This window comes from Zingiber officinale, chromosome 11A, assembly GCF_018446385.1.
Source record: "Zingiber officinale cultivar Zhangliang chromosome 11A, Zo_v1.1, whole genome shotgun sequence".
NCBI classification, from domain to species: Eukaryota; Viridiplantae; Streptophyta; class Magnoliopsida; order Zingiberales; family Zingiberaceae; genus Zingiber; species Zingiber officinale.
This window is the reverse complement of record NC_056006.1, coordinates 37,512,179-37,525,134: the sequence shown is the minus strand read 5'-3', so window position 1 is coordinate 37,525,134 and position 12,956 is coordinate 37,512,179. Positions and strand designations below refer to the sequence as shown.

General features: G+C 37.7%; 1 protein-coding gene across 1 annotated transcript; it reads left to right on the top strand.

Moving 5' to 3' along the window:
* The first annotated feature begins 4,133 nt into the window (after positions 1-4,133).
* LOC122032207 (nucleobase-ascorbate transporter 12-like) lies at positions 4,134-5,297 on the top strand. Its single transcript, XM_042591468.1, has 3 exons — positions 4,134-4,297; positions 4,407-4,693; positions 4,935-5,297. Exons 1-3 carry the CDS (start codon positions 4,237-4,239, stop codon positions 5,154-5,156), a joined length of 570 nt encoding a protein of 189 aa, XP_042447402.1. The 5' UTR covers positions 4,134-4,236; the 3' UTR covers positions 5,157-5,297.
* Positions 5,298-12,956: the final 7,659 nt, after the last annotated feature.

The window sequence follows — 12,956 nt, the reverse complement described above, 5'->3', positions numbered from 1 at the left end:
GCGCTGATCGGAGCGTCCATGGAGGTATTCATGATCCACACTGGTTTCTGTAAGTCGTCATCCTTCTTTTCGCCCTGTACTGTTCTTATTCATTTATTTGATGTCTTATGTGGTCTTCCTGCGCTTTGCTTTACCCTAGTGGCGAAAATCGTGTAACCTCTCTTGTCCTAAGCTCCTTGTTTTTTCCCCCTCCACAAGGGGAAGTTCCTGCACTATAGGTCTGTGAATCCGGAGAAAGTTATTGTTTGATTTAGTTAAAGTTGTCCTTTTTTATGTTGGTTACAAATTGAATTCCTATGATGAAGGCAATCATGGAATTGGTTTGGGATGGATTGGGAGTAGGGGCGTTAAACTTCTGAAAAGAGGTACATAGTGAGGGTAACTGGGTACACCTCTATCGAATGAATTGACCATTGTTCAGGTTTTGGCAATGCATTCAGGAGCTTACTCTTCCAAACATTTTATATAGCAAAAGGATCGTTATAATTAATTCCTGATGTTTTATTGAATTAGGAAGTTCCTTGGTGGCTTACCTTGTCTTATAGTGATATTCATTATTATTATAGCATTATAAACTAAATATAATCAACATGTTTTTTTTAATATTTTAGGGTCAATCAGTTGCATTGACATTGGAATCTTGCTCAAATATTGTTGCATATGGTACAATTGTTTGTTTCAATGGCATGGAAAAAATGCTTCATGGTATTCCATTTCCCAAGAATTGCATTCGAGTCTCCATTGATCAAGCAGTGGACAAATCCACTCCTTTGCCATATCCAATTCCAAGTGAATGTGAAGTAATTGGTGATGCCATAGGAACTGTTGTGGCTTGGCCTGAACAGCAGATTGTGAAGCAAGATGAGGTATATGAGATATTATATTTCTAATTATATTGTCACTTTATTATTATATTTCTAATTATATTGCCACTTTATTATTATTCAACCTAGCTATCTAACTTGTTTATATTTGAAATTATTAGAAGCCTAGAAGGAAGAAGTTTGAACGAAAAAAATCAAAACCTACTTTGTCAACAAGTGTCCCAAGAGCATTACATATGTTATATTGTTACAGTAAGCATGCTCTAGATGGAGGAAAATGTATATCAATGTGCTTAGATAATGAAGTGTTTGATGAAGATTGTGAACTTTTTCTTGACCTTGAGGACATCAATTCTTTGTATCATTTGGAGTCAATTTCAGGAAATTTGATCGTTGCCTACATAAAGTAAGTTTATTTAAGCAATTTCAGCAACTTTTTCATCACATGTTTGCTTCCCAATTTTAGCAACTTATTATGGTTTATTGTTACAATTTCACCAACTTATTATGAGTGATCATTATTTTTTAATCCACATGATTGTTTTGTATCTAAATTTTATTATTTAGTATCTAAATATTATTTTCTCAGTTGCAACTGCATTGCTTTACTTATGCTGGGAAATTACTGCATTGCTTTATGTTTGCTGGGAAATTCTAATATCTAGCAAGACAGAAAATCCCTGATTTGAACTGCAAGAAGTTTACTAATATTGTTGTGTGAACAAGTTTACTCTTGAAAAATTCAACTTCTAGTAATTTTCTCATACCATGTTATTCTCATTAAGTTAATAGTTCATCATTTCTATTGAGAGGTTTACTAATATCAATTGATGTGGTACACTTTACATAAATATAGCTCATTCATTTTCAACCGGCCCTTAATGTTTGCCTTCTGCCATTTGTTCTTCTAGACAGGAAGTACTTTGCTCATATCTTTTTTCTTGTATATTTTTAAGTATCTTAAATGTGCTTGTCCTCAAGAAATAAAAGAATTTGCATGTATACATTTCTAGTATGTTTAATATGCAAGACTGTTCATAGTAAGTTCTCATGTATGGATGTTACTATCATCAGCCATAACTTAGTGTTATGAGTGATCATTATTTTTTCCAACTTATTATGAGTGTTTTGTATCTAAATTTTATTATTTAGTATCTAAATATTTTTTTCTTTGCAATGATAGGTGTCTGTATAAAAAGATGGTGAAAGATACCAAGACAAAGAAATTCAGATTTATGAATCCTCACAAACTCCCATATCTGGCAAAAACGGCACAAGACAAATCAGTTAAGCTTGAAACCCTGAATCAAAGGGCAACTCTTTTAGCAGATAAGCTGACAAGTGCATCAACAGATCAACTAGTGTTAGTGCCATGTAATGTCGGGTAAGCAAGAAGTAAAACATCACTTTCAATTGCTTCCTTTCGATAATTTATTCAATTTTATGATCTAATCCTATGTATTTGCCTAGTTTCCATTGGAATCTTAGTGTTATTGAACCTTACAAGGATGCTATTTACTTGCTGGATTCCCTAAGTTGCCGCATTCGCGATGATGATTCAAAATACGTAATGGAAATGTGAGTTCAGATTTCTTTTAGTAAATATTTATTATAATAAAAATCTTATTTAACAAATATTCTTAACGTATGAAGGGCCTTAAAATTGTTTAATTCAACCAAGGGAAGGAAAGGTAGGAAAAATGTTAAGTGGGAAGTAGTTAAGGTATGTGTACTTTTGTTTAACATATATTGTAATGTGTATAATTTTCATTAACAATTTGACTCTAATTACTATATATAGGCTCCTCAACAACCGGATGCGAAACAATGTGGTTTTTTTGTGATGCGATTTATGAGAGAAATTATTGAAGAAGTTGAGACTATTGAGAGAGATTCGCTGCAATCAATAGTAACATTATTTAGCTTATCTCAAATTATTTGACATAAACTATTTAAAATTGCAAAGTGATTAGTGTTGATTATTTTTTCCATTAACATAAATTGTGTATGCTCACAGTTCACAAAAATAGGGTACTCTCGTGAACAAATTGATGAGGTTCGGTCCGAGTTGGCGGAGTGCATACAAGATCATATTTATGAATAGGTATGGAATGATAGTTGCCATAATTCTATTTAGATTTAAGTTCATGGAATGGTGGTTTTTTTTTGTGGAATCATAGTTAATGCCAATTTTTTTGATGCAGTGCATAGTTACCAGATCGACCTTGAGCAGTTGACCCCAAAGAAAAGTTGTCACTGAAGTTTAAAAACTTGTGAAAATTTTTAGTGAATGATGATGTTTTGTGAATGATGATGTTTTGGAAAAATTGTCACTTAGGTGAAAGGATGTTTTCTGGATTAATATGCAAGTACAAAGCACTGTATTATATGTTATTCTGTAAAGTTCCGTCGATGTAAATTATCTAGTTTCTTTATCTAGCTTTTGTTCCACTATTGGGTTTGTTTTTCTAATAATTACTCGTGCAGCAAAATACTGAGCAAGAAGCTGTAGATCTTATAATCAGGTAAAGTAGAAAAAGTTAACTACTTCATTATGCTTTTATCTTAGTATTTGTATATTTGATTTGTCTTCTTTGAACCAGCTTCAAGTCAAAAAGCCGATCCTCTAGATAGCTGTTAAAAATAAGGTATTATTTGGTTTGTCGATGATCTTAATATTTGGTAATATTTGGTCTTTGATGCTCACGACAGAGTTCCAACGCTGCATGATTACCTTGTTCAAGCAGATTGCTCGCTGCCTCAGTAGCTCGCATTTTCAGGTTTGTTTCATCATTGATATTCCTTCTTTTTAGTGTTCTATATTAAAAGGAAATACTAACTGTCGATAAGATTGTTATCCTCTTGCTTGAACATGAACCAAAGTATATAAATTTGACCTTTTGATCTGAAAGTATAAAAAAAAGTTAATTGGATACTAGTTTTTTATTTTTTTTTTTGCAGTTGCATTTGTTGTATTTTCATATGTTTCTCAGTGAACTTCTAAACAATTCTTTTTTCATTAATTTATTAAGGCTTATTATAAGTTTCAGTTTGATGGTGCAAATTGTTTTCTTTTGTAATCCATCTGTTTCTTCTTTGGTTTAGGAAAGTTGAAGTGAATCCCTTGATAGTTGTTTCATAGGTTTGTTCCATTATTTTCCAGTACGTACTGGAATCACTATCAATAGCCCTCAAGGACTGTTTACAACCTTGCAATCAAATTAATTGGACTTATAATCTAATGTATGGTCATCTGGAGCATGAATATTGGAGGATTCATGAATGACTCTTCGGATGATGAATGTATGTCATTTAATATTGGTTCATCTCTAGTGTCTTGGCTGCACTTTGGGGCACAGGAGTCGCTTCAACCACTCTCACTGAGAATATTCACACTATTGCTACAACTAAAATGGGTAGTCGGAGAGCTATTGAGCTCGGTGCTGTCATTCTCATTCTGTTATCTTTTGTTGGTAAGCACCAATGCTATTTCTCCTCGCTATACATCAAAAGAAAGAATTCTTGTTACTTTTTTTTTCTTCCTGTTATCTAGCAATTGTTGCCATCCCAATTTTTGATCAGGGAAAATAGGAGGATTTATAGCTTCTATCCCAGATGTCATGGTGGCTGGTCTTCTTTGCTGTATGTGGGCCATGATTGCTGCTCTGGGCTTGTCAAACCTGCGATACAGCGAGACTGGAAGCTCCAGGAATAATATCATAATTGGCCTCTCATTGTTTCTCTCATTATCAGTACCTGCCTACTTCCAGCAATATGGACTTATTCCATCTTCAAATTCATCCGTTCCAAGTTACTTCCAACCATATGCTGTTGCATCTCATGGACCTATTCATACAAGTTCTCGAGGGGTATGTCTTCTTCTTCTCCTACAATGTTTGTGCTGATTATTACCCATGTGACCTTATATTAGTGTTTAGACTTGAAATATCAAGTTAGCACTTAGAAGTTACGTGGGGTATGATGCCCACATAATTATACTCTTGAATATATTCCCTTTGACAAATCAGTGATAGATAATCTAGTTCATAGGATCTTTCTGGAGTTTGAAGTTAGAATAGATCTGATTACTGATATGTGTGACAATTTCAGGTGAACTATGTTCTGAATACTTTGTTTTCATTTCACATGGTGATTGCATTTATTGTTGCATTTATTCTTGACAACACTGTTCCTGGGAGCCGTCAAGAACGTGGAGTATATGTTTGGTCTGAACCAGAGGCAGCAAAAAGGGAACCAGCCATTACCAAAGACTACGGCTTGCCTTTCAGAATCGGACGTATGTTCACATGGGTGAAATGGGTTGGCTTATAGCACATTGCGGACGGAAAAGATCCATTACCAAATTGACAGTTTTAACTTCATTCTTCCTTCTGCCACTACTAGTCTACTATTGGATCTTGTTCTAGGTTTAGCGATTTCACGAGTGAATTTTAAAACAGCGGTTAGTCAATGATGAGGTTTTGTAAAACTTGTGTGTTTGAAAAATTATTGTCATGAAGTTAAGGATAACTTGTATGATACAAATTTAATTTGTGGATCAATATGTATACATTTTGTTTGTATAATATAAAGTTTTATTTATTTGTTAAATAGTCTTATTATAAAAATGATTGTGGTTGTGGATATTCAATTATATGTAAATTTTGAGTATTTTTTATAATTTTTGCTATTTAATTAAGAAAAACACTATTTTTTATAAATTTAAAAAGACAACGTTTTTAAGTAATAAAAGACAACGCTTAAAAAATAATGTCTTTGAGACCAACCACAACGCTTTTAAAGCGTTGTCTTTGATATGTGCATTTTTACAACAGCATCTATAACAACGCTTTTTAAGAACGAAAAGACAACGCTTAAAAAGCGTTGTCTTTTTGACCAACCACAACGCTTTTAAAGCGTTGTCTTTGATATGACTTTCTACAACACCATCTACAACATCACTTTTTAAGTACATACGACAACGCCAAAAAAGCGTTGTTGTTTAGCTTTTTTCTTGTAGTGCTTGAACTTTAACCTAATATGCTCATGTGAATGCCTATGATAAATGTATGGAAAAATTTATTTAGATTCACATGCTTACATGCTATATGTAACCTAGTTTAGACCTTGTATGTTTCGGCCAAGGTGGGTTTAAAACCCTAGGAAGCATAGAACCTAAAATCACATATGCTTATGATGTTCCTTATATCAAATGTTATGGAAATGAATGTGGGTTCATATGCTTGTATGTTTTCATGAAACCTAATTGAGCCTATGCTTGTTTCGGCCACCCTTAGTGGGTTGAGAATTTAGACTAAGTTATGACTCAATATGTACTTCCCTTGCCATGACATGAATTAGAAGAAGTTAACTTGTGAACCATGCATGATTATGTTTTCTTTTTGTGTTATATTGCTCATTTGAATATGCTTATGAACCATGCATGAGAATGATATCTAAAAATGGCTATGTGCCCAAATATGATGGCTATGTGCCCAAGACAAGTATGATGGCTGTGTGCCCAAGTATGCATGGCTATGTGCCCATTTATGCATACCTTATGAATGACATGAATATGATATGTTACGAATGACATGAAAATGATATGCTATGAATGACATGAACATGATATGCCATGAATGACATGATTATGATATGCTATGAATGACATGAATATGATATGTTATGAATGACTGAACATGATATGCTATGAATGACATGAATAAGATATGCTATGAACGACATGAATATGTTATGAAATGATAGAGATATGATATGGCATGTATTTTACTTTGAATGGCTTGTACCAAAAGGGTGGGCTCCTCATGCGCCCCTAGGTCGAATTACGGGCCTAGTAAAGAGTGGGCTCCTTACGTGCCCCTAGGTCGAGCTATGGGCCTAGTTTCCTAGTAGGTTCAAGACTAGCTACCTTGGGTCTACTTAGGATGCGCGCATTATGTATGTATGTGGTACTAAGCCGGGCCCCTTTCATGTTGAGATTATTTTCAAGTACTATATGATATTGTTTTAAGACATTCCACCCATGACATAGATCATGTTTTGAAAGGCATATTGTACATGACATTCCTCATGTTTTAAAGGACATCTTGCATCCATGCTCATGATATGATAATTTACTCATGCTATGATGTACACTTATGTTATGATATGATCCATGCTCATGATATGATGATTTACTATGCTATGATGCACACTTATGTTATGATATGATCTATACCATGATATGATGATTTACTCATGCTATGATGTACACTTATGTTATGATATGATCTATACCATGATATGATGATTTTCTTATGTTATGTTAGTACCTCCATGCTATGATATGATCTATACCATGATATGATGATTTCTTATGTTATGATGTGATTCATGCTAGGATATGATGTTACATGTATTATGATAAGATTTATGCCATAATATGTTGTTTACCTTACGTTATGTTATTATTGAAATTCATGCCATGATATGATATGTTTTCATTACATGATGAGAAGAGCATCAATTACTCTAATGTATGATCTGAGGATGTTGCATGATTACGTTGGTTTTTGTGAGTAGGAAAGGATCTCACTAAGCCTTGAGTGCTTACAGATACTTTTCCTTGTACCACAGATAAAGGTAAAGAATGGAGAAACTAGAGGAGCAGCGGGAAGGGGCAAGAGATGTGTATGGTGACTTGGCTAAAGAAATAAAATGACCTGCTGAAATGAACTTAGAATAATATGTTATGTTATGTGATGTCTTTTATGATTCCTTATGCATGTGCTAGAAATGGATACTATGACTATTTAAGTTGAACCATGTTATTTCATACTCATATGCTTGGTATGTTATTCTATGCTTAGAAACATAGATATGCTTCCGCTGTATGTATGTATGTATGAATGTTTAAATTTACTAAGTCTAAGGGTAAGAAAGTAACCCCGCCCTCACTAGGAAGGAGTGGTAGTAAAAGGGGCGGGCGTTACAGGTTGGTATCAGAGCCAGGTTAGCCATTTCACTACACACATCAAGCCTCCACCCTGCCGCTCCAAGTAAGAATTTTCTATGCTTACTTTATCTTATGCCTGATATGTTTATTTCATGCCTATCTTATTGTATGATTTTTAGTCTAGGGATATATGATGGTAGGATAGGATTAACGATAGCATATGCTAGGTCGTGTTAAGAATGATAACTACCTTATGTTATTCTAGTTGGGACTATAACAACTTATGCTAGCATTGTTGTGAATTATGAAGATAATCATGGCTACTAGAAGACGCGGTGGTAGACCTGAGGAGACAGTAACTCCACCAGACCTGACTCAGGTAGTCACAGACCTTCAGCGTCAGATCACCGAACATAAACAATTGATTACTACTCTGATGGGTCAGCAAGGAAATCCGGTCACCCCGCCAGCAAATCAAAATGCTATGCCCGTTATACCCACAGCTGCCCCGGTGCCACCGGTAGCCCCTGTTCCAGTAGTCCGACAGGAAACTTATCTGATACAGTGGCTGAGATTAAAGCCGGAGAATTTTACGGGTACATGTGAGCCATGGGACGCCCAGGCCTGGTTCAAGACGGTGGAAAATATCGTAGATCTGCTAGATTGGCCCGTACCGGAAAAGATCAAGTGCGTGTTTTTTTATTTTTCTGGAGACGCAAGGATGTGGTGGGAAAGAGTTAAGGCCAAGAGACAAGTCAATCTGATGAACTGGGCAGATTTCGAAGCAGAGTTTCTGGAGGAATATTTTCATATGTGAGTGACAAATCGACATTATGACGAGTTCACCGAATTTCCGCAAGGCGATTTATCAGTTAGTGATGCTGTGAAGCGCTTCAACCACCTCGCACGCCTATGTCCAGAGTTGGTCAGCACGGAAAGAGAACGGGTCAGATTAATGTTGAAAATGCTCCGACCCGAAATAGCTTTGAATGTGGCCGGTGGAGTTAATAGACCGTAAACCACGGAAGAGCTAGTCAGCAGTGCTTTGATCACCGAATATTATCAAAAGGCGATGAACGAAGGAAAGAGTCCGGCACAGACGGAAGGACAGAAATCGCAGAGTACCAAGACGAACTGGAAAGGAAATTCCTCTGGCAAAAGAAAACAATGGAACAACAGTAAAAGTGGTCCAGCAAACAAGCAGCCGAAGTACCCTCTGTGTGCCACTTGTGGGAAACAGCATTCCGGAGTATGCCATCAGTGTACGAGGAAGTGCTATAATTGTGGACAGGAAGGACATATGGTCAGAGATTGCCCTACTCGATTCCAGGTACCATCTCAGCAGCATGACCAGAATAGGAGTACCCCCGCACAGCTACATCAAATGCAAGCGGCTTTAGAAGGGACTCTGATTAGCCAAGGGAGATTAGAAGCCCCACCAGTGACGACGAATGCCAGGGTTTTCTCTCTCACCAAGGAAGACGTGGCAAGTGCTTCTACTGTGGTCACAGGTCAGCTATCTATTTTTAGTCAGTATGCTACTGTATTATTTGATACTGGAGCAACCCACTCGTTTGTCTCCATACCCTTCATGAAAAAGTTAGAAGTACCCCCACAAGTCATAAAAGGCAAATTCTTAACAACCTTACCTTCGGGAGAAGTGATGCCTTCCGATCAGATGCTGCGAGCCGTGCCTATCCGAATCGCAGACAGAGAACTCTACTGCGATCTGATAATACTCGACATGCAGGATTTTGATATTATACTAGGCATGGATTTCCTGAGCAAGTACGGCGCTTCAATCGAGTGCCATAAAAGAAAGATAGTCTTCCGACCGGAAGCCGAACTGAGGTTCGAGTTTATTGGGGAACAATGGGAAAAGATGTGTTACGGGATCGGAATCATTTCAGAAAGGCTCTCTACTCTGATGATAGCTCCAACGCTGTTTGACGACATATTAGAGAAGCAGGGTCGCGACCCGAGCACCCAAAGGATCAAGCAAGAGGTGCTAGAAGGCAAGGATAACGGATTTCGTATCGCCGATAATGGAGTCCTCTATCTCCGAAATCGGTTATGTATACCTGATGACCCAGAGTTGCAGAAAAATATATTTGCGGAATCTCATGCAACCCCTTATGTGATGCATCCAGGATCCACCAAAATGTACCAAGATTTAAAGAAGAAATTCTGGTGGTTCGGCATGAAGAGAGATGTGGCTCAGTATGTCAGTTCTTGCTTGACTTGCCAGAAGGTCAAAGTAGAACATCAGAGACCTGATGGGTTACTGCAGCCAATTCAGATTCCCGAATGGAAATGGGAAGACATTTCTATGGATTTCATCTCGGGACTACCCAAGAAACAAATGGGTATGATGCTATATGGGTAATCGTGGACAGATTGACGAAGTCCGCACACTTTTTAGCAATCAAGATGACATATTCTACAGAGCAACTAGCCCAATTATATGTTAAGGAAGTTATCAGATTACATGGGATTCCTAAGACCATTATTTCTGACAGAGATGGTCGCTTTATCTCACATTTTTGGGAATGTGTTCAGAAGGCTCTTGGCACAAGGATATTGTTCAGTACTGCCTTCCACCCTCAGACTGACGGACAAACAGAAAGGGTGAACCAAGTGCTAGAGGACATGTTACGAGCTTGTGTTTTAGACTTCAAAGGAAGTTGGTGCCGATATTTATATTTGGCGGAATTCGCTTATAATAACAGCTACCAAACCACCATTGGAATGGCACCTTACGAAGCTCTGTATAGAAGGAAATGTAGGTGACCTATATGCTGGTATGAAGGTGGAGAAAAAGAAAGAAATGGGGCTCCGAACGGATTTCATCGATGACACCACCCGAGCTATACAGAATATCCGTCAGAGAATAGAAACTGCTCAGAGCCGACAAAAGAGCTATGCCGATAAACGGCGTAGGCCGTTAGAGTTCAGTATCGGAGATTCAGTATTTCTCAAGGTAGCTCTGATGAAAGGAAAAATGAGATTTGGGAAGAAAGGCAAGCTAAGTCGACGATATGTAGGACCATATCGGATACGGAAAAGAGTGGGTCAAGTGGCGTACGAATTAGAGCTGCCCCAGGAGATGACAACTATTCACAACGTATTCCACGTCTCAATGCTCAAGAAGTGTATTTCCAGTGCAGATCAAGTGATTGAGCCGCAGACAGTGCAAGTTCAAGAGGACCTAAGTTATGAAAGTAAACCCATTCAGATATTGGATAAAGGAGTCAAAAGGTTAAGGAACAAGGAAGTACCTTTAGTAAAAGTCCTATGGCAAAACCAACGGTTCGAAGAGGCAACCTGGGAACGTGAGGACGATATGAAGCAAAAGTACCCAGAACTATTTTAAAGTTCGAGGATGAACTTTTTATGAGGTATGGGGTACTGTAACACCCACGAATTTGTTAAGCTAAGTAGGTGAAGATTTATTTTAGAATAAAAGAAGATAGGATATATATATATATATATATATATATATATATATATATATATATATATATATATATATATATATATATATATATATATATATATATATATATATATATATATATATATATATATAAAGAATTGGTCAAGGATTGAACCTTGAACCTTCTTAAGCTAAGAATTATAGAATTACCACTAGACCATCATGAGTTATTGTTAAATAGAGAATGGATATTGTAGATAAAGATAAAACCATGATTAAGAGAAGAAAGCAAGAAAACATCAAGTAGCTTTCTACCTCTTTCTCTTGATGAAGAAGAAAACAAGAAAAAGACAAATTTTCTTCTTCTTCTTCTTTTCATTTTCGTGGATGACAAGAGAGAAGTGTTAGGATCTTAGATGGCTAGAGAGGGGGGGGGGGTGAATAGCCCCTTAAAAACTTAAACAAAAATTTCTACAAAGAAACTTGTTAGCACAGCGGAATTAGGAAACTAAAACAAGGAGGAAACAAGCACACTAACACAAGGATTTACGAGGGTCGGGGATAACTTGCCCCTACTCCTTGGCGTGTCCGTAAGGTGGACGACCCCTCGATCTTCGGTAGATCGCACCCAGGAAAAATTCCGGCTCAAGATCCTCCTTCTCGGTGGAGTAACCTCTCCACAAAGTCTCAAGAAATATATATGTTAAAGCACAAGACTTACAGAGCTCGGTGGCAAAGAAGAATGAACTAAAGCTTACAACCACGCGAGAATCAGTGAAAACAGGGAACTCCCCGATCGCAGTATCACACCCGAGAGCTCAAGAACTTAGCACACCTCAACAATCAACAGAACTTTCTTTTTCTTTTTTTCTTACTTCTTTGTTGTTGTTCTTTCCTCTCGCTTTTTACTGCTTCTTAAGCCCCTGTTCTCCGCTGTCACGGATCGTGGTCAAGCTGCACCGAATCATCGCTCCAGCCAATCCCTCTTCCTCCTTACCTGGTTCCCTGAACTCACACCAATGAAATCACAGTCTTCACTGGTGTCTTCTGAGCTCGAACCAATCACCAGGAGTCAAGCAGATCGCAGCCAGATCATAGCCAGATAACACCAGTAGCCGTTGATGCTTCAAATGCATCATGCGCCGCGAATCACAGCAGAAAGGCCATTTGTCGTATTCCTCTTATGGACTTAATTTGAAATTAAGCTTGGAATGATACCTGTGATCCTGCAAACTCAAAAGCTAACAGCACAGAGGTTATATCACATGAATCAGGCAAATCAAATGCAGTGGAGGAATCGCAGAAACAGCGAACAATATGGATCGTGTGTGGATCGGTCACCAGACCGATCCGTGGACCGATCAGGACATATCTGGTCCTGATCGGTCGTGGAGACCGATCAGGCCGCAGCTGGATCGGTCTCCACGACCGATCCCTGCCTTTCGTCTTTCGCAGTAGCATCTCATGATCGGTCTCCAAGACCGATCAGATTGCACTCAGTGGGCTACTGAGTGTTTCCTTATCGGTCTATAGAACGATCAGATTACACTCAGTGTGCTACTGAGTGTTTACTGATCGGTCACCAGACCGATCAGAAAATTAAGTTTCACTAGATCGGTTTGTGGACCGATCAGTCATCCAAAGTATCACAGGATCGGTCTGTTGACCGATCCAACGCCTATGTGATACTAAGATTGGTCTGAGAACGAGCTCCCGAGCCCTCTCTGACCTAATCCGGTCC

Excerpts from the sequence above, each read along its gene's own strand:
- LOC122032207 (XM_042591468.1), top strand. The coding sequence starts at position 4,237 with ATGGGTAGTCGGAGAGCTATTGAGCTCGGTGCTGTCATTCTCATTCTG. Across the intron at positions 4,298-4,406 it reads CATTCTGTTATCTTTTGTTG|GGAAAATAGGAGGATTTATA; the intron begins GTAAGCACCAAT and ends ATTTTTGATCAG. Across the intron at positions 4,694-4,934 it reads TTCATACAAGTTCTCGAGGG|GTGAACTATGTTCTGAATAC; the intron begins GTATGTCTTCTT and ends TGACAATTTCAG.